Source organism: Polyodon spathula, chromosome 21, assembly GCF_017654505.1.
Source record: "Polyodon spathula isolate WHYD16114869_AA chromosome 21, ASM1765450v1, whole genome shotgun sequence".
NCBI classification, from domain to species: Eukaryota; Metazoa; Chordata; class Actinopteri; order Acipenseriformes; family Polyodontidae; genus Polyodon; species Polyodon spathula.
Genome location: NC_054554.1, coordinates 16,800,956 through 16,827,373, shown reverse-complemented (window position 1 = coordinate 16,827,373; position 26,418 = coordinate 16,800,956). Strand labels below are relative to the sequence as shown.

Sequence of the window (26,418 nt, the reverse complement as noted above, 5' to 3'; positions counted from 1 at the left end):
CCCCGCTGACAGCATGGCCAGTAGCAGCCTGGCTACTGGCAACATTGCCGCCCATGAACCCCTTAAAGTCCCTGTTCTTGGCCCAGGACTTTGAGAGAGACTTTTGGGATTTTAAGGCGGGAGGTGGCCGTTGAGACCAGGCTTGCTTTGCACAAGGGGGGAGGGGGGGTTTATATGTGGCAAAATGCCCCGCCCCTGAGCTATTTGTGTTTTGTGTTGTATGTAGTGTGTTAATGTTGGTGTATAATCATTGGTAAACGGGATATAAATGGGTCTGTGTAACACGAGTGATTTAAAATATATATTTGTATTTAGGCATGAGGATTCCACAGCACTTCACGTGCAAGTAAAAAGTAATAATATGTGAGCACGGGGAATTGTACTTTATTAATTCACATGCAGTTGTATCGAGACTCCAATTGAATGATTGATTAGCAATCGAGTCTTGGTGCAGCTGCATAAAAGCAGCACGTTTTCACTCATTTGGGGATGTGTGTTTGTGAGTGTAGAACTGGTGTGGAGAGGAGAGAATTAAAAACAAACAAACAAATATAACGAGTGCTGGAAGCACCAGCACCATACTTGTTTTCTGTTCACCCTGTCTGTTAGTGTCTATTTGTTTTGTAAGTTAATATGGCCTCAAGTGTCGTGTCCTGTTTTGGTGTGCTGTTTTTGTTTAAAACTTGTATTTTGTTTATTAAATGCTGAGTGCAACCAAGCGCTCAGGTTCACCAAACTCTACATCTCTGTCTGTCACGCTTGCATGCATACATTTCTATTGAATGTTTATCATTATCACAGGCATTAGCATGGCTAATAAGCTAAATATTTAAAGGGCCATGTGGAAAAGCAGTTGATTGTGTACAGGTGCTGAGGTGATGCAATGCAGGAATAAAACAGACAGAGATTGTAATCCAGTTTGGAAAAGTGTTTATAACGACAGCTCCGAAACGTGTTAGTCGTCTATGAAAACATAAGTAACAGTTAGACAAGACAAACAAACAATATTAATAACGATATTTCACAAATACTGCACAGATCCTTCTGGGTTATTTTACGTAACCAAAGCGAATACTTTTTTTTTTTTTTTGCGATTCTCCGTCCCCTTATATGCTGTCACACATGACCCCTTGGCAAACGAGTGCAGCTGCCTTTACAGTCTACGGCTGCTACATTGTTTCCCTTCCAGGTCAATACGTTCTTGCAACAGAGTCTGGCCTTTCAGACTGACCGACTTCCCGATCCGAGGAAAGAACTGTCAGGCCAGCCCGTGCAAAGAACTCTATTCTGTAGAGTTACTCTATACTGTGAGGCTGCTACTTAGCACCTTAGCACCCTCACAGGTCGGAAGGGAGATTTACAACCAAGATTAATTGTATTTCTGTCACAGGGCATTGCAGAATCTACGGAGTTCAAACAGATGTATCTATGCTGTGCTGTGAGTTTATGATTTCTCTACTTCTGCCTCCATAATTTTGACAGGTGTCACACAAATATGAGTATATGTTACCTATTTTAATACATTTTTTGACTTTCTTGATTTTTGTTACAGTACCATCTGTTTTTTTTTTCTCAGTATTAGCTGTGATCCCGCTTATCAAACCGCTATTGCTCCGTGTCTGGACTGATCTAATTTTTTAATGCTTTTTTTTTTTTTTAAGAACTGTAAGTCACCCTGGATCGGTGCTATGCTTTAGTGCAAGAGGTCCCGGGTTCGCACCCGCCCTCCCCCTGTGTGTGGATTACCTCACCCTGTGTGAGGCGCCTGTCTACGGGAACCAAGATCGCTACATTGGTGTTAGCTGTGGGATGCAGGTAGACCGGCACACACTCGTCGGACCGTAGCCTGGTGAGCAAGTCCAGGGAGGACTTGAGGCTGGCAGAGGAGAGTGTAGTGTGCACGGGGGAAGGCAGCAGCAGGGCTGGTGGGTGACGTAATCACATACAAAGACATAAGCCTGATATATGCTCCTTGCAATGGAGCCGGCACTTTTGTACAGCGGTGTCAGCGCTATGCTTTAGTGCAAGAGCTCCTGGGTTCAAGCCCGCCCTCCTCCTGTGTGTGGATTGCCTCACCCTGTGGGATGCCTGCGGAAACCGAGATTGCTACAATACTAATAATCCAGCTCGAATCACCTGTTTTTTAAAAGCCTATACATAACTTGCTTGACAAACCCTTGCGGGGGGCAGTTAATTCAAAATGGGCTGAACGGGCAGTGGAATAAGAATGGAGCACCTTTTGTACATTTTACATTCAAAACACTGACAAAATGTACCAATACAGTAATCAGTAGCCTAGCCTACTACTGTATAAGCAGAGTCTTTGATATGAAAATCTATGTGAATGCAAGGTAAGGAGGTGCAAACTTTTGAATTGATTGATCTAGGGTTGATATGCTGCTGTATGTGTCTATTAAAATAAAGTGTTCCTGCATCATACAGGTAGTTGTTTAGTATCTGCCAGCTTGTCTGTTACATACCGACGGTATGTACTGTGACACCGTGCTTTACTGTTGGTTCTGTTTTGGGAGTTATTCTTTCAGCACTAAGAAAGCATGCATGGGAAAGTGATTAGTTTTGTTTCAGTCCGAAAACAGTGATCATGATTGCAGCTTCCCTGTTTATTTTTTAAACATGTATTCAAACTAGTGATGTTGTGATGACAATCGTTCTTTTGAATAAGAATACACAAAAAGAAGTTTAGAATATGGTACATTTTGTGCATTCGCCCATAATGGCCATTTGCGATGTGCATAACACTCTGCACAGTGTGCAGACCTTTCGAATATCTAAGCCCGTGATTTTCTCTGCGATCGCGGAATCCTGCAGGGATTAAGTATAACTTGCACGTATCTACATGGGGCGGCACAAGCCTCAGTCATCTACTGTTAATCTCCGTTAGCAATGGTTTCCCCTGTTATGATTGATATTAATAATGTACATATAAACTTCAGTGTAAGGTATCAGAAAAATGCAACTGCATAAAAAAAAAAAAAAAAAAAAAAAAAAAAAGCAGCAAATTAAGGTAGCAAAGGTTTTGGGTAGCACAATGCTAACAAATATTTGTTAACCCCTTGTCACAGAGACGGCCGAAGTGGGCGGCGTCAGAACCAGGAAAAGGAATGAAATACACAAAACACAGGACGGATGAAATGAAGTGATGAAGACGCCTGTTGGCGCCGGTTTAATACAAAATAAAAGGTTTACACAAACACGAAAAACACAGGACACGGCACTCTACGCCAAAATAAATAGACAAACGAAAACAGACTAAACTTAACACAACGGTGCACGGACAGACACTGACAAACACGGTGAGCGGATACTTTCTCCTCTTATTATTACTACTGCTGCTGCTGCTGCTGCTGCTGCTGCTGCTGCTGCTGCTGCTGCTTATTTCCTCCGTCTCCAATCCCGTTCTCCGCTCACCGAACACCCAACCGCCAGTATGTGACAACGTGCATCTATATATACTATTGTGCTGGGATTCAATTACCAATTAATTATTCACTTGAATCCCAGCACGTGAATTAATAAAGTGCAATTCCCTGTGCTCACATATTACTACATTTTACTTGCACGTGAAGTGCTGTGCAATCCTCGTGCCTAAATACACACATATACATTTTTAAACACTCGAGTGACACAGACCCGTTTATATCCCGTGTACCAATGTCTATACACCAACATTTAAACACACCACACGCAATACATAACAGATAATATACACAGGGGCGGGCACTTTGTTACACCCCTTCAGACCTGAATTATGTTCCAAGGTTGTGAAAAATATAATAATGCCTTTTTCCCATCCTTAATGCAACCAGAAATGAGACTGAACAATTAAAAAAAAAATCAAAACTCTCTAATTGTTAAATTTTTTGTCCATTTGATGGGCATCAGGTCCAAACATACCAATAAAATACATCAAACATAAAATACCAATAAAATACCACCATCATATGAGAGCATCATATATATTTTTAGTCTTATAATTGTAACATTGACATCACATGGAACATGAACTTGAACAATTTAAGGTTTTTTTTTTTTTTAATTGTAAGGTATAACATCATAGATTTTTTTTTGTTTGTTTTAAAAAAACGGTTACAATTTACCAACAAAAAAGCTTGAGAATCTCACAATTCTGTCACTAGCTTAATTTTCTGTGGGCATCTTTGAAGCAGTTTCTCTGTGACCAAAGCAGAAGCGCATCTTGCACTTGTCACAGTAGACATGCGTTTTTCCGGAACAGCTTGGCAATTTGCACCTTGTTGCTTCTTTTTTTCCATGATAATTTGACATGTGGTCCAGCATGTTGGTCTGCACCTCTTGAATGGGCCGTCGTTCCATGGCTCCTCTCTTTTTTGCTGGCTCATCATGGGTAGTTGGACTTGTACATGGACTGGGTGTGTTGGACCTGCTCTGACTCCCTCGTTTTCTCAATGCGTGGGGCTTCCCCACGCGCACAAGCACTTCTGCAACATTAATTTTGAAGTCGAGGAGATCCATGATTTGCTGTGGCTGAGTGCCCTGACATTCTTTGTCTCTGTGATACTCAAGCCAGCTGTTCACTACAGCAACATCAAAGGCATGAGTAGTCATGTGCAGTGGCCATTTGCGGGACCGGATGTCAATCCTGTAAAGGCTGATGAGTTGATCAAGCTTGTCCACCCCTCCCATGGCCTTGTTATATTTCTTCACCACCTCTGGACGCTTGACCTTCACAAACTGCCTCTCCACCTCTCAACTTCGTCTTCATCTCCTACACTAACAAAGTTGGAGGCCAACACCACAGAGCGGTTATCAAACCACTACACTAGAACCACCTTTCCATCCCTACTCCTCACTTCATCATGGTTCCCCAGCTCTTTATTTGACATTTCCTTGTCTGTCTTCAGTGGGGGCTTCACAAAGCGGCAAACCCTAGCTGTTCCGACCGCAAGGACATTGTAGGTGGTGAAGAAGATGTCAAAAAAGAACTTGTGTTTAGGAGTCTGGATTCTCTGGCACAGGTGAGTGACCACAGCTGCTCCATCTCATAAAACCATCTTGCTCTGCTAAGAGAGCTCTGTTGTGGCACCTTGATAGATGAGGAAATCATAAGCAAGGCCACTTTTGCCACAGAGGAAATACACCTTGACTCCCCATGGTTCTGGCTTCCCTTTGACATACTGAAGCACAGACAGTTTCCCCCTGAAAGGCACAACTTGCTAATCAACAGAGAAATCTTCCTCCAATTGCAGCTCTAGACAGCGTTTCCTTATGGAGTCATACAGTGGTCAGTGTCTTCAGGAGGCATCTCATTGTTGTTCACCATATGCAGGTTGGAGCGAAGCTGGAAAAACCGGTCACGAGACAGGGTATCCCAGAAAAGGGTGATATTGATACTGGAGAACCAGTACATTGGCACTCTTGGCAAACCCAGTACCACCACTGCCATATGTAGACCGACAAGGACTTTAATTTCAGAAACCGATGCATGTTTATACCCCTTGACTGCATTTTGTTCTGCATAGATGTTATGGAGCGCTTATGTCAACAACCACAGTTTGACATAGGGTGAGCTACTGCTGTTGAACCCTTATATGTGACATTTTATATTATTTTATTTATCTTATATGTGATATTATCTGATGTTTATACTAAAACATGACTATTTTTCAATATGACATTTCTTCCTAACTGACTTTCTGCACTCACCAACTCTTGCAAATCTAGCAGCATCTCCATCTCCACCTTCCTCATCGCTCCTCAAAATGTCAACATCAGAGATATTTCCATTGCCGATTAGTTCAAGGAGTTCAAGGGCTGTATATTCTGCATATGGAATATTTTCAACTAAGGTCATTCATTAGTACTGGAGAATTGAGTTCAATAACATGGTTTCAGACCCACTGTCCACTGTAATTGACGGCAATATTTGAAAAATTCCTGTGTAAAAACTTGCCTTCAAACATTTTATATTAAACTTTAATTAATAAGTTCCATCTTTCAATATTATATCAAATAGATGAAATCTTGGCACATATATCTATAAATGTGAATAAAACTGTAGAAAATGTTGCTTACTTCGGCATGTGTGATGAAGTCCTGACATGCCTCTCTTCAATGTGGTGTATTTTTTTCAAATGACAACAAGCAGAGCTATACTGCCATTTGATTGGTTGTTAAACGTCCAATCAAATGGATTTGAGGGTTAAAGTGGTGTTAATTGTTACAATAAGCCAAAAATACAAGCTGCCATGTGACGTCCATTGTAATGGACGCAGGGTCTGAACGGGTTAACTTCAAGCCTTAAAATAGAGTTTGTACAAAAATCACTGCACAACATTTTCAGGAAGTTGGGTATTGCATACCTGTCAACTCTCCCATATTTTGGACCCTTCTCCCATACATCTCCCGGACAGTTTTTCTCCCGTATTTTGCTCAAAACCCTACTGTTAACCCCCCTTATTTCAGCAAACCTTTAATGTCTGCAAAATCAATGGCCAGTGTGTGGCTACTGCAATCTGTCTGTACGCGGTAGTATTTAGGACCCAGGGGAGCCCTCGGGCAGGCATGCATTCAGTGCGCGAGGCAAGTTCACGCACTACATTAATCTTACATACTGTATCACAGGGAGCGCTTTTTTTCTTTTATTTGCCCTATTTTTTTAAATGTCGCGTAAATTCTGGTGAGACGGTAAATAAGTGCAAGGTTGTTTTTTTTTTTTTGTTTAGTTTTTTTTGTCGTCATTTGTAGCCAATACGAACTTCTGATTTTTTTGTATCTGAATACATGTCAAAAAATATTCGTTCAAATATTAGGATATTTGTCCCAGCACTAATATATATATAATATATATATATATATATATATATATAATATATATATATATATAATCTAGATATATATATATCTATACTGACTGTCAAGGATATTTTTGCAGTTTACAAAAATCAAATGCAATGAAAAAAAAACCCAAAAAAAAATTGGTGATTTTTGAGCCGGGGCTATTTGTACAAGGAAAGAGGCTCTCCTATTGGATAGAGTGTCAGGAAATATTTTCCTTTCTGATTGGCTGTTAGGAGCCAAGAAGGGCGTGAAAGGCAAGCCTCTGTTAACCACGCCTTTCCGTTGACAGAACAGGCAGCGATTGCTTTAAATGACGTGTTGATTTCAATTAGGCACACCCGACCCCTCGCTCAGAGTGGTCCCTTCTATTGTCAATCTTCATCTCTGCTATACGATTGATCACATTTATCTGAGGAGGCGGGACAGGTGTAAAATTGTTGTTAGGCCATCCGACATTTTGGGGGAAAAAAAAAACAAAAACAAAAAAATCAACATAGCCCAAGCTGTATCGAAAGGTAAGGCATAAAATAACAACTTTATGAATCCTAAAAATAAGTGATACCTGGTAATAGTATTTATTATTGTCACGTTCTGTGGACGCGCTCTGCGGGTCGGATATATTGTTTTTCAAACGGTTAGTTTTCATGTTTCTGAATTTATAAGCAGGACACCAGTAAAAATAATAACAATAACTCAGACACAGATAATGCAAAACCATCTACAATTTTGAAACGTGTTTTTAAACAAACAAGTTTTGTTTACATGTATATAGTATTTATTTTGTGATCAGTACGTTACAACAGCTTTTGTTCTGTGCTTGACATAATTATGATTTAAAAAAAAAAAAAAAATGCTTTATTTAATATGCAGTTCGTACAACAACACGTCATACAAGCCTACATTAGCAGTCAATTTATTTTATGTACGGTTTAAAAATATATTAAGCAAATTGGAGAAAAAATCTGAATCGGATGTTTTACTGCCTATAAAATAATTCATTAAACATTAGTATGTAAAAGTCGGCGATTTATTTAGTATGTTGCGTTCTCTTTAGATTGCGTCGTGAGTCGTTATGTTATCAATGTATTGAACCGTCACGTTGCTGAATGTGTCATATGACTTGAGTTGCGGTATGTGGTCAACAAATTGCTCAGCCTGTCATGTTTACCGCTATATGTAGCGATACAGAATAGTTTTTATATGTTAATACTGCACACATATTCTTATATATGTTTGCTTGACTGTTATTGGGGCATGTTAAAATGAATTAATTACATTTAAAAAATAGTAGAGACAAATTAAACGTTTCGCCAGCCAATGAAAATTTAGAACTCGGTTACCTTATCAGAAAGAAATCCGACCCCTCCCCCCTTCAAACCTGCTGTTCACGACATGTGTGTCACTCTGTGATCCCAATAGAACATAAGAACATAAGAAAATAAGAAAGTTTACAAACGAGAGGAAGCCATTCGGCCCATCTTGCTCGTTTGGTTGTTAGTAGCTTATTGAGCCCAGAATCTCATCAAGCAGCTTCTTGAAGGATCCCAGGGTGTCAGCTTCAACAACATTACTGGGGAGTTGATTCCAGACCCTGACAATTCTCTGTAAAAAAGTGCCTCCTATTTTCTGTTTTGAATGCCCCTTTGTCTAATCTCCATTTTTGACCCCTGGTCCTTGTTTCTTTTTTCAGGTCAACAGAACAGAATAGATAAGAACAGAACATAGCAGAATACGGTAAGCATGCTTCCGTCATGACTACGTGTTATAGGCGGTTATAATAAGAATGATACAAAAAAACACACATTACAACAGAAATAAATATACATGCCATGCATTCGTTCTTACCACACTGCCTCTACCATAATGTTTTTTTCCCCCTTGTGGTGTTTTGTTTTATGAATCAACCTGTGTAGCTGTCCCTCTTTCCACCCCTGCCTCATCTTCCACTTCCTCTCTCTCTCTCACAGCTTTCTGAAGTACAAAATGAACTGGCAGTACAAACGCAGCCTGCCTTTCGAGGTGCGGAGAGCAGAGGGGGAGAAAATACGAGCCAAGTACCCAGACAAAATCCCAGTGAGTGTTTGTGTGCCGTCGGATACACAGGATATAACGAACGCCTGTTCTATTGGAGCAGCATCCTGACTGTTGTACGCAGTGGAATACACTATCGATGCTCTCAGTTCTCTGTTTAGCTGGTGCGCTCAGTACAGCACAATTCAATTTTAATTACAGCATTGTTAGAAACCCAATCTAGCCCTGTTCCCAGTTCTGGCAGATTTAGTCAATTTATTTAACAGGTGCCTGATTGATGAAACACCGGTCTCCACTTTAAAAAATATTATTGAACTGTAGTTTGGTTCTGAAACCCAATGGTGCTTTTATAGTCTTATATGTATTTTGAATGTGGTCACACAGGCATTGACCTATGTACAGGGCGTTACAGAGAGGCTACTTAACAGTGTAAAACTAAGTCTCAGCTGATATGTTGGTCAGGTACAAGTACATTGTTTCTTTGTTTCTTTAGGTCATAGTGGAAAAGGCACCTAAATCTCGTGTTGCAGAACTGGACAAAAAGAAGTACTTAGTGCCTTCTGATTTAACAGGTAACACGTTCCCTATTGATCATTATAAGCTCTTCCATGAGTAGGTTTAATAGGAGGGGAACAGCAAAGTGCATAAGAGTAAGTGTAAAGTAAGCCAGTGTAAAGTACATAAGAGGCTAAGGCCCAGACACACCAGCGCGTCACTTCTATTTTGACACGCGGTAAATGGTGCCACAACGCTTCTATACCCAAGCAGCAGTTTCCTTTCCCATGGGGGAAAAAAAAACAAGCAACCATTTTGAGTGAAAAACAACAATCTAGTTGGTAAAGTATATGTCTATTTTTTGGGAAGACTCGCTTGAAACCTCAACAGAATAGGAGGAGGAAGAAGAGATTATTTTATTATTAAGCAGAGTACTTAAAAAAAAAAAAAAAAAAAAAAAAAAAAGGAAGAGGAGATGGTGGGTCCATGAAAACATTGAAGAGAAGAGCTGGGGGAAATACTGGCACAGAATACTGTTAGTAGTTTCCATTATAATAGTATAATATATTAATGAGCAATACAGACTTTGATTTTGTATTGTATGAGTACAAAATGTAATTACTGTTCTGTTCAGAAAAGAAATTTAACCTTTGTCTTTAATCATCATTTTTACCGTGTGTGTTTAAATAAATAGATAATTACATTGTTTGTTTATGCATGTGTGTATGCTTGCATTTTTGTATGTATTTGTGTGCTTTGTACAGTATGTATTTTTAGATAAGCAATCAATACTAGTACACTATTGCTAGACCACAGTTTCACTGCAACGGAAATAAAAAATACATAAATAAAATATCTGTATACTGTAAATATAGTTTTCTAAATCAATTTTTGAATGCTACTATATTTCCTATAGTTCTTGGACAGTTTTATGTGTAAACGTAACAGCATATTTTCCCCTGATTGTAGAACTGCCTCTCTCTACGAGAGATATATACAATTTGTATATAACATACATATATATATTATATAATATTATATATCTAATATATATATATTACACCCACATATCCTATTGTACTATATATCTATATTATTATTTTATTTTTTATAAAAATAATAAAAAATATATTTTTTTAAGATTTTTTTTAAAACACTTGTGAAGAGCTTTCTAATATTTGTGATAACACTACATCAGAGATACGGCTTGCCTGCCCACCAGCTCAAGACACACGATAAGCATCATGTGACTTGAAACGTCATTCGAAAACTCTCACGTTATTCAACTTTTCTATGGCTTTTAAAAAAAAAAAAAAAAAAAAAAAAAAAAAAACCCCACTGGGAGCGTGGAGTGCAGGATGTGCCCTATAGCCTGGAGATCTCAGGTTTGAATCCAGGCTATAGGGCGACCATGTCACAGCTGACTGTGAAAATTAAATAAAAAAATAAAATATTGATGGGCAATATGTGACAACCTTCATGAAAATATTGGTACACTGAAAGTAAAATAGTATAATAGCAGTAATAGTAAAACCGTAATATTTTGACCAGTGAATACTTGCAGTATACTACTTTTTAAATAAGGGAGATAAATGAGAAAAGAAAAAGGCTACATTCATCTACCTATAAAATGCATAATTGCTTAATATTGTGTATCAACGACACAAGGTAATGATACAACATACACAGTGCAATTGTCAATTTTATATAATAATTTAAAATATTATTTATAGTTCTGTATTCTGTTACATTTTAGTGATGCCTTTCACTTGAGACACTGGGTTATGCGGGTCTACAATACCTTGCACTGAGCATGAAGCTCTTCATGCAACCCAGCATCTGAACCTTACTGAACAAAAGGCTTCACTTCTCATTTCAATAATTTTCAGATGTCATTTCAGAGAATAATGAAGCTGTCTTTGTTTTAAAATGTGCGGTATAAACGTAGGGTGACCAGGCGTACTAAGTTAGTCTTATACTTCATAATACTAAATTAGTCCACCTGAACAGGATCATCACACGTCCGATTTGATATGCTGCAATCATGATCTTGTTTAGTCCGATTTAGTGGATGATCCACCTGTGGTGAGTATTGTCTAGTGTGCTGCAATTGGGATTAACAAGCGTACTAAGTTTAGTCCAAGCAAGTGGATAAACCTGCTAAACCACTAGGTAGACGCATCAAGTGGACTAACTGGTACGCTGCAGTCGACCCCCTGTCTTACAGAGAAAACAAAAACCTGGTAGATAATGTGTTTTGCTTTTGTATACAAGAATTATATTTAATTGAACAGACTTTTGCAGTGTTAACCATTTTCAACATAAGCGATCAAGCATGAAAGAAAGCCCAAAATATAGTAAAAAGCAGCAAGGTAGAATTGTAAAATTGAAGCCCAATTCTGCGGTTTTAAAGCGGAACTGGCAACCCTGCTCTTGACTGACCTCTCAAACACCACGGCTATAGTCTCAATGAATTTCCTTATTCCCACCCTCCTGAGCCAGTAGTAAACTTTTCAAGTCTTCCATTCGTTCTAACTGCTATGCTGTAATAATGCAGGTGACTTTGAGACTGGATAAAGTAGGACAGTAAGAAAAAAAAAATGCTACTCAGCAGGTTTGAAATTGTGCGTTGGTGAATTTGTTGAAATACATGCTAATCGCAATGCTGAAAAAACAGTACGTGACTGGAGACAAAACAAACTTAAAATGGCGAAAGAAAAACGAGCTGAGAGGAGGAAAGTGTTTATGGTCCGATGTAGAAAACATTTTGTTTGAATGGAGTACTTTGAATGACTTTAATACATACTGTTACTTTTTCTACATGCCAGTGCAGTATATGTATGGTTATGGTTCCAGGGTTTGAAGTTAAGGACATGAAGGGCAAGGCAATGTTGCCTTCATTGGGTGTGACAATTGAGGGGCACCAGGCAGTTCTAGGGGGCAGAAAGGCAATTTCTAAAAAAACAAAAAATAAATAGAGCGCATATATGTTGATGAAATGTTATTTCAAACAGACAAAAAAATAATAATAATGTGGTTGATTCACACACTAATTATTACAAAAGTAAAATATAGGTCACTTTTCCATTATAAATCCAATTTAAAAACAAACTTTCATAATGTAAAAATACAGAGGGTAATTTGGCAAAAAATATATATTCAGGGTATTTTTACTAAAGTCTGTCACCCTGTTAACCAGAGCTAATTAGAGTGCTTGTCTGTGTCCTGTAATGAAAGCTTTTTAAAACCCTCTAAGTCATGTGTTTCATAATTTAGGGTAAGCAAGTTCAACTGGGTTTCATATAACAAGCTGTCTGCTGGTGAAGCAAACGTTTAATCAGTGCATTTTTAAATGCTAAAAATAGTTTTCTTTCAGAAATTGAGATTTTCACAAATAATTGGGTGTTATTACACAGATATCCTTATACCATATATTATATGATCATAGATTATGTGTAATGTGGGTAATGTTTTTTTTTCTTCTTTTTTTACTAAGCTGTAAATTAAAAAAAGGAAAATTTTAAATATAGGTCTGCATTATTTGAAGGATATTCACGTGTATGTGAAATAGTGGACGGCGAAGCATTGAGAACAAATTAAATTGCAGCTGCTGAAGAAATGGTCTGAAAACCATCTGTTTTTATTTATTTATTTATTTATTTTGTGAAATGCCTAAAGATCCAAACCCAGTGGAATGCAAACTGTGCAAGTGGCTCTTAACATATGAAGGCACAACCAATTTCTGCAGTACTTGATGTAAGTTCGCATTATTATTATTATTATTATTATTATTATTATTATTATTATTATTATTATTATTATTATCAGGATGAATGGTTGTGCACCCATTTCATACCTGAACATTAGGTCAATCCTAGAACACTTTGCTGCTGCTTTAGACAGCTTTTCTTCCTTCTTTCTTTTTATACGTTTCTGAGTTAGCATAGAGTTAATAGATGGAAAAATCACAGTGACACTACCAGTGAACACGTGAGATTGAAAATTCAAGGAGGCGCGGTCATATTGAGCTCAGTCTAACGGCGTCCTTCCCTCTCTTTGCCTGTCATTAACCAATGATACAGGACGTCTTCCTCATGGCTTAGTGCTGGGAGGTGCATAGTAAAAAGAATGGCAACAATAATACATTATGATAATGAGTCATTTTCTCACAGGAAGAGATTAAAGTTTGTGAATGGGTTGTAGATGTGCTGGAGTTGACGGACACAGGCGGCAATTTTTGCACTAAGTTTTTTTTTTTTTTTTTTTTTTAATTTGCGAGGCACTGCGGCAATTGCTGTCAATGCCATCAGTTATTTCGCGCCCTGTGGTTTCGATTAACAAAACAGAATTATTGTATTTGTACAGCTCGAAATTAAATGCAGTTGTACTGCAACATATGCAACACTAAAATGTTTTGTTCGCTGGTTATTAGACGGTGGACTGCTTAGTTTATTCTTTTTTTTTTTTGTTTTTTTTTTTTGCTTTTTTAATTGATGAAGCAGCAGTTTTAATAAAGTTGAATTAATACAATTAATTTGTAAAAGCCAATGCAGCAGGAACTATTGTCTAAATATGGTTGTGGAAAGAAGTGTTCAGTAAAGCAAAGAAGATATGTTCTTGAACTTGTGTGGGTACTTAATAAGCTAAAATAAAATACCGGTAGTTTAACAGATGTGACTTGCAATGTATAACTAGATTTTTTTACGCTCTGTTAATTATTACTTTTAAAATTTTTAGAAACAAATAGTTTCTAGCAGTTTAACTAAAAACCAAAAACAACACTAAAATTATAATAGAATAACACATTCAAAAAAGGTTTATTTCAAAACTAAACCTTTTGTATTTTTCTTTATTTATCTGTGTTGAGCATGTAGGAAAAAAAAATTGTAAAAAAAGGATTTTAAACACACAAAAGGTGTTTTCCTAAAATTGAAGTCTCAAAAAGGGGGGAGTGACTTTTACGCCTTTGCGACCTATAAAACATTTCTTTACGGTACATTAATAATGCACCTCAAGATTGTATTTTGTCTGCTTGTACTAATAAAACAAGGAAGTCGTCACTTGGATCATGATAACGTTATAGCTATTTGCAACTTTTTTTTTTCGTAGTCAGAATTGATAAAGTAATGATTATTAATGATGATCTATTATTTAGGTCATTGCTTGTTCTCTTATAAAATCGCAGTGTTTTTAACGTAATGTAATTTTAATTTTGGGCTATAAAACTAACTTCATACCCTGAAATTGTATCCACGTTGTTCTGGCACTATAGGTTTTGTACTCCACTGTGCAATACGATTAACATTGTGTGCCTCGTGCGTATCTGCATGGGGCAGTACAAACCTTAGTCATTTACAAATTAGGAAGCTCTATTAGCAATGGTTTCCCGCTTTATGAAAGATACTAATAATGTCTGTGTTTAAAAAAGCTGTTAGCGGTAATTATGTACGTGTTCACTCGGGCTCGGTCATATAAAATGCAGCATAAAGTATCAGAAAAATGCTACTACGTAAAAAAACTAGTAGCAAATTAAGAGTTTTGGGTCGCAAAATGCTACTAAATATACCTTTAGTTTGAGCCTGTATGTGTGCATTTTTCAGCAATTTTTTTGCAAAACTCCAAAAATGCTGATTCAAAAGTATGCATACCCTGACATGGAACATTAAATTAATGGCTAGTTAAGGCACCTTTAGCAAAAATAACCTATTTTAAATGATTACGATATTTGCCAGTGAGCCTTTGCATAATTCTGTAGTGTGTTTTTTTTTTTTTTTTTTTTTTTTTTTTTTACCATTCTTCAAGGCAAAATTGTTCCAGTTCATTCAGATTAAGAACATAAGAAAGTTTACAAACGAGAGGAGGCCATTCGGCCCATCTTGCTCGTTTGGTTGTTAGTAGCTTATTGATCCCAAAATCTCATCAAGCAGCTTCTTGAAGGATCCCAGCTTCAACAACATTACTGGGGAGTTGATTCCAGACCCTCACAATTCTCTGTGTAAAAAAGTGTCTCCTATTTTCTGTTCTGAATGCCCCTTTTTCTAAACTCCATTTGTGACCCCTGGTCCTTGTTTCTTTTTTCAGGCTGAAAAAGTCCCTTGGGTCGACACTGTCAATACCTTTTAGAATTTTGAATGCTTGAATTAGGTCGCCACGTAGTCTTCTTTGTTCAAGACTGAACAGATTCAATTCTTTTAGCCTGTCTGCATATGACATGCCTTTTAAGCCCGGAATAATTCTGGTCGCTCTTCTTTGCACTCTTTCTAGAGCAGCAATATCTTTTTTATAGCGAGGTGACCAGAACTGCACACAATATTCAAGATGAGGTCTTACAAGTGCATTGTACAGTTTTAACATTACTTCCCTTGATTTAAATTCAACACTTTTCACAATGTATCCGAGCATCTTGTTAGCCTTTTTTATAGCTTCCCCACATTGTCTAGATGAAGACATTTCTGAGTCAACAAAAACTCCTAGGTCTTTTTCATAGATTCCTTCTCCAATTTCAATATCTCCCATATGATATTTATAATGTACATTTTTATTTCCTGCGTGCAGTACCTTACACTTTTCTCTATTAAATGTCATTTGCCATGTGTCTGCCCAGTTCTGAATCTTGTCTAGATCATTTTGAATGACCTTTGCTGCTGCAACAGTGTTTGCCACTCCTCCTACTTTTGTGTCGTCTGCAAATTTAACAAGTTTGCTTACTATACCAGAATCTAAATCATTAATGTAGATTAGGAATAGCAGAGGACCTAATACTGATCCCTGTGGTACACCGCTGGTTACCACACTCCATTCTGAGGTTTTTCCTCTAATCAGTACTTTCTGTTTTCTACATGTTAACCACTCCCTAATCCATGTACATGTGTTTCCTTGAATCCCAACTGCGTTCAGTTTGAGAATTAATCTTTTGTGCGGGACTTTGTCAAAAGCTTTCTGGAAATCTAAATAAACCATGTCATATGCTTTGCAATTATCCATTATCGATGTTGCATCCTCAAAAAAATCAAGCAAGTTAGTTAGGCACGATCTCCCTTTCCTAAAACCATGTTGACTGTCTCCCAGTACCCTGTTACCATATAGGTAATTTTCCATTTTGGATCTTATTATAGTTTCCATAAGTTTGCATATAATAGAAGTCAGGCTTACTGGTCTGTAGTTACCTGGTTCAGTTTTGTTTCCCTTTTTGTGGATCGGTATTACGTTTGCAATTTTCCAGTCTGTCGGTACCACCCCTGTGTCAAGAGACTGCTGCATGATCTTGGTTAGCGGTTTGTAAATTACTTCTTTCATTTCTTTGAGTACTACTGGGAGGATCTCATCCGGCCCAGGGGATTTGTTTATTTTAAGAGCTCCTAGTCCCTTTAACACTTCTGCCTCAGTTATGCTAAAGTTATTTAAAACTGGACAGGAACTGGATGACATGTGGGGCATGTTGTCAGTATCTTCCTTTGTAAAAACTTGTGAAAAGTAATCATTTAACATATTTGCTATTTTTTTTTCTTCCTCTACGATTTTGCCATTTGTATCTCTTAAACATTTAATCTCCTCTTTGAATGTTCTCTTGCTGTTGTAATATTGGAAAAACATTTTGGAATTGGTTTTAGCTCCCTTAGCAATGTTCATTTCTATTTCTCTCTTGGCCTTTCTAACTTCCTTTTTGACTTGCGTTTGCAGTTCCGTGTACTCTTTCTGCGTACTTTCTTTTTGGTCCTTTTTTAATGCTCTGTAAAGTGCCTTTTTTCGCTGAATATTTTTTTTAATTGATCTATTAAACCATTTTGGCAATTTAGTTTTACATTTAGATTTGTCTACTTTAGGGATGTAATTGTTTTGCGCCTCTAGTACTACATTTTTGAAGAACAACCATCCTTCTTCTGTGGGTGTTTTCTCTATTTTACTCCAATCTACTTCTGTTAGTCTCTGTTTCATGCCTTCATAGTTTGCTTTTCTAAAATTGTAAACCTTAGCTTTAGTCTTTACTTTTGGGGATTTAAAAAACACTTCAAATGAGACCATGTTGTGGTCTGAGTTTGCCAGTGGTTCTCTGACCTCTGTTTTAGTTATTCTATCTTCGTTATTTGAAAAGACTAAATCAAGGCATGCCTCCCCTCTAGTGGGTGCCTTCACAAATTGTGTTAGGAAGCAGTCATTTGTCATTTCCACCATTTCTATTTCATCCTTCGCGCTACCCACCGGGTTTTCCCATTTTATTTGGGGGAAGTTGAAATCCCCCATTAGTATGGCTTCTCCTTTGCTACACACATTTCTAATGTCATTGTATAACAGATTATTGTGCTCACCGTCTGAATCTGGCGGTCTATAGCATGCTCCTATTATTATGCCTTTTGAATTTTTGTCTGTTATTCTGACCCATATTGATTCGGTTTTATTTTCTTTGTCCAGGTTTAACACCTGGGCTTCAAGACTGTTTCTTATGTATAGCGCTACCCCTCCTCCTCTTCTGTCCTGCCTGTCTTTCCTATACAGTGTATACCCACAAATATTATATTCGTCCCCATCACTCTCAGATAACCACGTTTCTGTAACACCTATCACATCATAGTTACCTGTTAGTGCAGTAGCTTCAAGTTCTAGAATTTTGTTTCTGATACTTCTAGCATTTAGATAAATACATTTAATGGTTGTCTTACCTGAGTTGTTGTTCTTGTTTTGATGCGGTCTCCCTTCTGTTTTTTTGTTGATTTCTCCCCCCTTCCTTTCTAGTTTAAATGCTTCCGAACCTGCTCGAGGATCTTTTCTCCGAGTAGACTAGTTCCCTTGTTATTTAAATGCAGTCCATCCCGTCTATACAGATAGTCCTCGTTGTAGAATGTGGTCCAATGATCAAGATAGGTGAAGCCTTCCCGTGTGCACCACGTCTTCAGCCATTCGTTTTGATTAATTATTTCCAGCTGTCCATATGGTCCTTTGCAAGGTGCGGGTAGTATACCAGAAAATACCACAGTTTTGGTTTTCTCTTTTAATTTCCTTCCTAGCTCTCTGAATTTATTTTGCAGGGATTTTGGTCTGTCTCTTCCAATGTTGTTTGTACCGATGTGGACGACTACTACCGGGTCGTCTCCTGTTCGTTCTAGGAGCCTGTCCACGTTCTCAGTGATGTGCTTGACCGAGGCTCCCGGAAGGCAGCACACTGTTGTAGTAAGGGGGTCCAAACTGCGAACTGAACTTGCTGTGTTTCTCAATATGGAGTCCCCAACAATCATGACCTCCCTTCTTTTTGCTGTCTGGTCACCACTGTCAATAGGGTCCTGGATGTTGTTCCTTTCATTCTCTTGTTGTTGGTTCTGCTCATCACAATTCTGAAGTGACTCAAATCTGTTGGTTGTTTTGATTTCTGGTGGTGGTGTTTGACGAAGTTTCTTTTTTTCCCTGCTTCTGCCTACCTGAACCCAGCTGTTCTGACCTTCTATCTCCCTGGTGGCTTTCAGTCTGTTAGGGGTGATGCAGACTTCCATGAATTGTGGGTGTGCCAGTTCCTCAAGATCCTGTTGCTGTCTCACTTCTTCCAGCTCCATTTCTAGCATACTTACTAGTTTATGCAAATCCTGGATCGCGCGGCACTTTACGCACACTTGGTTTAGCTCCGCTGGGTTTTCTCGGATTTCCCACATCAAGCAGGTGTCACAGATTACAGGCTTGAAGACCATGTTGAGGTTTTTTTTTGAAGTTTAGTTTCTTCTGCAGCTGTCAACCTGCTTTCAAACTGCTTCGAAACTGCTCTGTACTTTTCCACGCCTGTACTTCTCCCTCTCGCTGTCGCTTCCACTCGCTGTCGCTGGGAAGACTGCCTCGTTTAACTGCGTTGTTCTGCTGTGCTGTCGGCTCCTCCCCTCGCCCGTGTCTCAAAACGGCGCAGATTCCGAGGACTTCTCTTGTGCTTAGCCTTCTTTAACTCATATCAAAGATGCTCAATCGGATTTAGATCAGGACATTTACTAGGCCATTCCTTGACTTTATTCTTCTTCCTCACCAGACTTGCTCCAACCATAATGACTATGAGCGTGACCAAATAGCTTGATTTTTGTTTCTGTATAAAACCTTTGACCAGAACTCATATCCATCATTCAAATGCCATTTTGCAAACTTTCAGTGATTGGCCTTGTGACACTTTCCTAAGAGTGGCTTTTTCCTTGGCCTGCGACTATGGAGACCTTCACTATGCAATACTCGACCTATGGTTGAAATGGAAACTCCAGTCCCACTTGCAGTCAGTTAACTTTGAATATCTTTGGTAGCCGTCACGATTCTTCTACTTGTTCTTGGTGAAAGAACATTCTTTCTTCTAGTTTGAGGGAGAGTTCTGACATGAGTCTTATACTTCTTGATCATAGAAATAATAGTTGAAATTGGGATACTCAAATGCTTGGAAATCTTGTATCGTTCTCCAGCTTTATAACAATATCGATACCTTCCTCTTACGTGCTATTAGAATAGAATTCTGTTTAAGTGTATTCAAGCCAAATGTCTCCGCAAAGCAATGCCCCAGCGCACCTTAAATAAGAACAGAAGACATTTTACTAGTGAAAGAAGGCCATTTTGCCCATCATGCTCGTTTTGGTTACTAAAAATCTTGCAAAGAAAGTTAATTAGACAACAGGCAACCTCTCTGGCTACTATAATAAACTGTAAGTTCTTTGCATTGCTTTCATGCTAAACCTGTAACCGTCTGCATTGGCGCACTTGTGTAATGTGACTCAGAAGCTTATAGGTCTTGTGCTTTCCTCTGCAGGTGAAGCGTCATATTGATCTTGTTAGGGAAACTGATATGCAGGCAATGAAGTCTGTATTCATTCTGGTCTTTCCACTGCTCAGGCATGCAATTCAAAGCACATGATTTTCACAGCTATCGTACTACATGCACATAAAATACAGATTAAGGATAGAAATGCATCACTAACGTTTTGCATCACTAACGCAGGGTATTTGGTCACTTCCGCTATGCGAATATGAGTAAGCTAAGTTCATATTGTTTTTAAAGCACACAATAACAGAGCTTAGTTTTAAAAGAGCCAAAAAAAACACAGTATCGAAATCATATTTTTGTTTTCCCCTGACATTAGTTAGGGTAGGATTTTGGTATCATGATATACTGTAGGTGTCGATATACAGCGGAACACTACTTCATGCAGGGCTGAATTAATTTCAGAATTTCAGGTTATCGTTTCCAAATTCATTTTACTAGGAATACAGGCAGTCCTCGCAATTACGACACAATTGGTTCCTGAAAGTCGTGTCGTAAGTTGAAGCACATTTTCCCATAGGAACAATGTTATAAATTGGGGTTACATTCTTGACTCTTTAGCCAGATAATACAGTTTTACAAAAATGACCGGTTACATTGTAGTCATGCAAATATTTATTTATCTCTTTACACTCTGTGATTACGCACATATCACTCAGACACCTACCTGGCTTGTTTAAAAGTACAGACTCAGGGCTTTCCAATGACTTATTCAGTGCGTGTATGCGGAACTCCTAGCAGGAAATACGATCGCATGAAGTTAAGCCCCTCATCATGTAACAGAGTTCACAGCTTAGGTTTTGTTTTGAGTCAGTTACTCTTAGCAGACATTGTTTTTTTTTTTTTTTTTTTTAATTTATTTACCGTTAACAAAGTTACATCCATAGAAAATAAAAACAAAAAAAAAAACGCTTCACTAAGTCATGGCAACCTCGGCAGGTACTGCAGTTCGGACACAGAGCATGCGCACAAGACGCATGGCTCAGTTGTCACCGTGTAATAAATGCCGTAATGATGTTGTAAAGTCGAAGCAGGGTAATAATGCAAAAGAGTCGTAAATGCCGTGCGTTTTAAGTCGAAGCGTCGTAAGTCGAGGATCGCCTGTACAGACTTTAAGACATTGATTAAAAACTTGGAGCCTGAGCGTTTGTTAACTGATGCTCCTAGTTTCTTCTGTTAGTATTTACACCGTGTGCAGCTAGTAGAAGTGACTGGCGATGAAATGATTTCATTAACCCTATAATGCTTGCTCTGTCTCCTTGTCTCAGTGGGTCAATTCTGTTTCCTGATTCGGAAGAGGATAGAGCTGCGAGCTGAAGAGGCTCTCTTCTTCTTTGTCAATAATGTGCTGCCTCCCTCCAGCGCTACCATGGGACAGGTGTACGAGGTCAGTATAGAGACACACACAAACAAAATGAGACATGCACACAAGTGTACGAGGTCAGTGTAGAGACACACTCACAGAATGAGAATATTGTACACACTCACAGTCATGTAATATTGTACTAATAGTGCATTTCTTAGATGCATCTACCTCAAAATGAAAGTACATTGAAATACTTGTTTGAATCCTGAAAGAATTTTCCACCTATACAGTGTTTCTAAACAGTAATTATTTCCTCTCTTTTTCTCTCTTTCAGGAACACCACGAGGAAGACTTCTTCCTGTACCTTGCCTACAGCAATGAGAGCGTGTATGGCTAGAGGGACAGAAGACAGGGACAAGGAGAGAGGCAGAGATAATGTGATGTAACACACAGATGTGTGCCCAGTAAAGATAATTAAGAAATGAAAACATGCATGAACAAAGTCCATTACTCCATATCGCTGGTACTTTTAGTATAGTACAGCACAGTTCTCCCATTATTCAGTAATATTTTATGACAGCAAGGTTGTAAACTCATACCCAGTCCTGGGGAGGGGGGTTGCTGTGAAAATATTTTTAAACTGAAAAGGTGCTGCTGCCAATTATTTTATACAGTATACAAGAAGCCAGCAGTGTCAGGGGGCAGCAGTCTAAAAGGCCCCTCCTTTCTTTAAGTTTTAACCTCATGCTTTAGGAACGGGGGGACCTTTTTGACTGCTGTACCCTGACACTGCTGGCGGGCTTTTTGCTTTATTGATAAAACATTAATTAGCTGAAAATTAAAATTTAAAAAATACATACTTTGCTGGAAAAAAAAAAAAAACATATTTAGGACTTCATGAAACATAACTGCATGACTTTCAGCTTTATCTCCACAATCGAGAAACCTGATCCCAAATTCGATACACAGTCATAAAAACGCTCTATGCTCATCTGACCACACTATGTAAAACACTGTGTGGCGTGTCTATATAAAGTTCAAATCTAAAGACGCTGCCTGCTGTGTGCTGGGCAGAGCCTCGCTGTCCTCCCCTGTACGCTGTGTAACACTGTAAAACCTGGTATAAATACAGATACTATCAAGCATGTCAATGGAAAGTTCATATATAAAGGCTGCTGGCTTGAGTCTTGCTGTGCTTTTTCTATATACGGTAAGATGCTGGCATGACCAAACTGTAAAACACTAAAACTACAGCAGCTACCCAACATGTAAAGTGATACGGACACATAATTAGAGGATTTAAAAATAATTGGGAGTTAAGCCGGATTTCACTGGACCTGACAGATCTTAGTTAATAATGTGAAGCTATCAAGTATATTTTCTTAAACAATGATTTTTTAAATCTATATATATGGAAAAGCTGATTTGATGGCAGAATTTATTTGTTAAGGAAGTGCTAACCAATGTTTTAACATGTTCTTACCTCTCAGTATTCAATCCTTCTAGTATGCTGAAAGTCTTTTTTTTTTTTTTTTTTTTCCCCCTGTTAATTCAGGAAAAGCAGTTCCCTCAAACGCTCTCTAGCAAACTGCTGCATCCTGGTACATATGTTGTAGTTTACACGTCTTGATTGCAGCGAGCCCATTGGTGTGTTTTCACTACAACACCTGGGAAGTGATCTGTACCAGGTAGAAGCAGCAACTTTGCATCTATCGCGTTGTCTTTGAGATCTGTCTGATCCAAATTGAAGTATAAAAGGCAAGCAAAGAACCGTAAGACCTTCTACAGAAGAAAGGGGGTGTTAGTGATAATGTTGCCAGTGCTAATAGAAGATTGGTTTGGTAATAAAAGATCAGGCATTTGATTTTAAAGAGGCTGCGTTTAGCACTCCTTTAAATGAAACATCACCTTGTGTTTTTTATATATTTTTTCTCCCAGTGGAAAAGTGAAATGAGCGCTCTTCTGTCTCTTTGTCAAGTTCAAGTTCAAATGCTTTATTGGCATGACAAGCTCTCTCTCTCTCTGTCTCTGTCTCCTGCATTTTCAGGAATTTAGGTTCACACTCAAACTCAAGCTGTTTACTTGGGGTTGGTTTTTTGTTTGTTTTTTTGTAGAACAATAATAAAAAACCCAAAAAACTCCAATATAAATGAAATGTTGTAATATATGAAAAAAGTTAGACAAGATACTGTGTTTTCTTTTTTTTTTCTTTCTTTCAAATCAGTATCAGTCACAAGGGACACAGTGGAGGCCTATGTCTGTCCGTTTGGCTGTCTGTCTGGGGGGGGGAACCGCAGACTAACAGTACGAATGAAAATTGAGCAAAAATCAATTTTAATTCACAGCATTTCCAACACAGCAACAGGTGTGTTTAATACAAGTTTTACAAAAGCACTAACTGATGCCTTCAGTGGCTGCAACAATGACAGTCTGCACTGATTTGAGCACACTGGTGTGAGTCACAGGGCCACACACATCATGCACAGCACCAGAAACAGCAAAAAGAATTAACGAAAAGGAAGAATGAATGAGTCATTGTCAGTCCACTACAATGTTCCTTCTTGGTGTCTGTTAGTTTACTACATTTTCCCAGAGCTTTAGTTTTGTTACAGCTGCAGACAGTTTCCCACAATCCTGTTCAGTTTGACCCTATAATACAATTCCTTCTTGGTCTTAGTTTACAGTCTTCCTGGTTCTGTAAATCTATCCTATATATTTTCATTAAAAAAGACAACTTCAGATTTAGTATGTATGATCGTATTTTTATTTTCCTTTTAAATCTTTTTCAAATACTCATGCGGTGAGTCATCAATTGCAGTGTTTTTACAATGTAAAAAGTTACTGGAAAAGGTGAAACCTGAAAATAAAAGTGAAAACATATACCAAATCCTCAAAGAAAAATGATCCCAGTTATTTAAGTAAAACACTATGCTGTTTATGACTGTTTAAACTTTTACAACCTTGATTCTAGTATAGTTTAGCCTTCAGCCTGCCTTACCAGAAAGAAAGAAATAAGCACCTTGTTGACAGTCCAGTTTGTTTTTGTTTTTTACTGCAATTCCTTTATCTCTTGGCACCACATTGTTCCATATAGTGTTTAGTGTATAGTGTTTAGCCTGCTGTAACAGAAGGGTAGGCCTTGCTGACAACCCAGTTGCTCTTTGTGGTTGGGTTTGGGCGGGACTTGTAGCCTCAGAGGATTGAGTAATCAGATGGTAGGGGAAAGCCTGCCTTCCCCAGTTATTGGATCATGTTAATTGGCTCTGGCACTCGAAGCACCGTCCTGTCATCACCATGCTTCTCTCCCGATTGAAGCCTGTGGGAAAGCTCAGCCAATGAGGGATGGTCTGATGCTTTCCACTGGCAACAAGCTTTCATGATGTTATACCTGGAGAGAGCGAGGGAGCATCTGTCAGTGGCTGTATTTCTTGACTGGAGCATTTTTTATATGAAATAATGAGCTTTCATTTTTCAACAAGAAAGGCAAAACAGTCCTACACACACACAAACACACACAAACAGGCAGACTCCGCGCTGTTTTGCAGTTGGGGGGTCTCTTCAATGTGTAGCCCCTCTGCAGTTGCTGCAGAAGTTCTTCAGGTGAGATTCCAGGAAAAGGGGCATCGCCTGCAAATACAACAAAAGGGATCCACTCAATCAAAGGGGGTAAAAGCCATTGAGTCAGTCAAAGATAGGAAAATCAGCAGGGGTGGGATTGCTAGGTGAGCACTTACCTACCTAAAGTCACCACCCAAACGACCACCTGAAAAGAACAATGCACAGAGTATGACTTCCAAACACAAGCAGCCACCAAGTATTATCAGTGGCCTGTTGTCACCACCTATTGGCAACAGCTCAGTACTGCATGTACACGATACAGAATCAGTGAATTGCCAAGGGAAATTTGCTTCCCCCATTAACTGACACGGAACTGCACTCGCACAGATTCCCTATAATATCACACTGCAACCACACAGCATCGCAGTGTATTAACAATAGAGATACCTCACTCAGATTCCCTATAATATCACACTGCAACCACACAGCATCACAGTGTATTAACAATAGAGACACTGCACTCACAGATTCCCTATAATATCACACTGCAACCACACAGCATCACAGTGTATTAACAATAGAGACAATGCACTCACAGATTCCCTATAATATCACACTGCAACCACATAGCATCACAGTGTATTACACTATGTAACACAATTTTTGTTCATGGGTAGTAAGTGTTATTTCCTAATTGCTTATACCTCAAAAGTATAGAAAATGTCTATTATTCCCCACAAACTTTGCTTTTGTGACCAGGACAGTGATATTTCAAAATATCACTATTTCCAATGGGAAAATGGGCAAATGTGTGTTTTCATTCACATAAAGTCAGAAAAAAACATCATATGAATCCAAATTAACCTGTATTTATACTAAAGTAATACAAAAATGACTACAAAAGATTTAGAAGTGAGTAGTTTTTCGAGATTTACGATTATACTGTAAATATGTTGTTTTTCTCATCTTTCTGCACCTCCACAGGAAGCCCAGCTCCCCTCCCTCCCCCTCTCACCTTCCTGCACCTCCACAGGAAGCCCAGCTCCCCTCTCTTCCCCTCTCACCCACCTTCCTGCACCTCCACAGGAAGCCCAGCACTCCTCTCCTCCACCTCTCACCTTTCTGCACCTCCACAGGAAGCCCAGCTCCTCTCCTCCCCCTTTCACCTTCCTGCACCTCCACAGGAAGCCCAGCTCTCCTCTCCCTCTCACCTTTCTGCACCTCCACAGGAAGCCCACTTCCCCTGTCCTCTCCCACTCACCCACATTCCTGCACCTCCACAGGAAGCCCAGCTCCCCTCCCTCCCCTCTCCTCCCCCTCTCACATTCCTGCACCTCCACAGGAAGCCCAGCTCTCCTCCTCACTCCTCCCCCTTTCACCTTCCTGCACCTCCACAGGAAGCCCAGCTCTCCTCTCATCCCCC

The 26,418-nt window shown here is 38.8% G+C and overlaps 1 protein-coding gene across 1 annotated transcript; it reads left to right on the top strand.

The window, feature by feature from the left end:
* Window positions 1–7,235: 7,235 nt before the first annotated feature.
* Window positions 7,236–24,176, top strand: LOC121296133 (gamma-aminobutyric acid receptor-associated protein-like). The gene is made up of 6 exons (XM_041221372.1): window positions 7,236–7,352; window positions 8,528–8,571; window positions 8,805–8,910; window positions 9,362–9,440; window positions 21,400–21,518; window positions 21,772–24,176. Exons 3-6 carry the CDS (start codon window positions 8,821–8,823, stop codon window positions 21,832–21,834), a joined length of 351 nt encoding a protein of 116 aa, XP_041077306.1. The 5' UTR covers window positions 7,236–7,352; window positions 8,528–8,571; window positions 8,805–8,820; the 3' UTR covers window positions 21,835–24,176.
* The last annotated feature ends 2,242 nt before the right edge of the window (window positions 24,177–26,418 follow it).

What these genes read in the sequence shown, in the direction of transcription:
- LOC121296133 (XM_041221372.1), top strand. Translation starts at nt 8,821, where the DNA reads ATGAACTGGCAGTACAAACGCAGCCTGCCTTTCGAGGTGCGGAGAGCA. An exon ending in AGTGCCTTCTGATTTAACAG is followed by an intron (nt 9,441 to 21,399) that starts GTAACACGTTCC and finishes TCCTTGTCTCAG; the next exon opens with TGGGTCAATTCTGTTTCCTG. An exon ending in CCATGGGACAGGTGTACGAG is followed by an intron (nt 21,519 to 21,771) that starts GTCAGTATAGAG and finishes TCTCTCTTTCAG; the next exon opens with GAACACCACGAGGAAGACTT.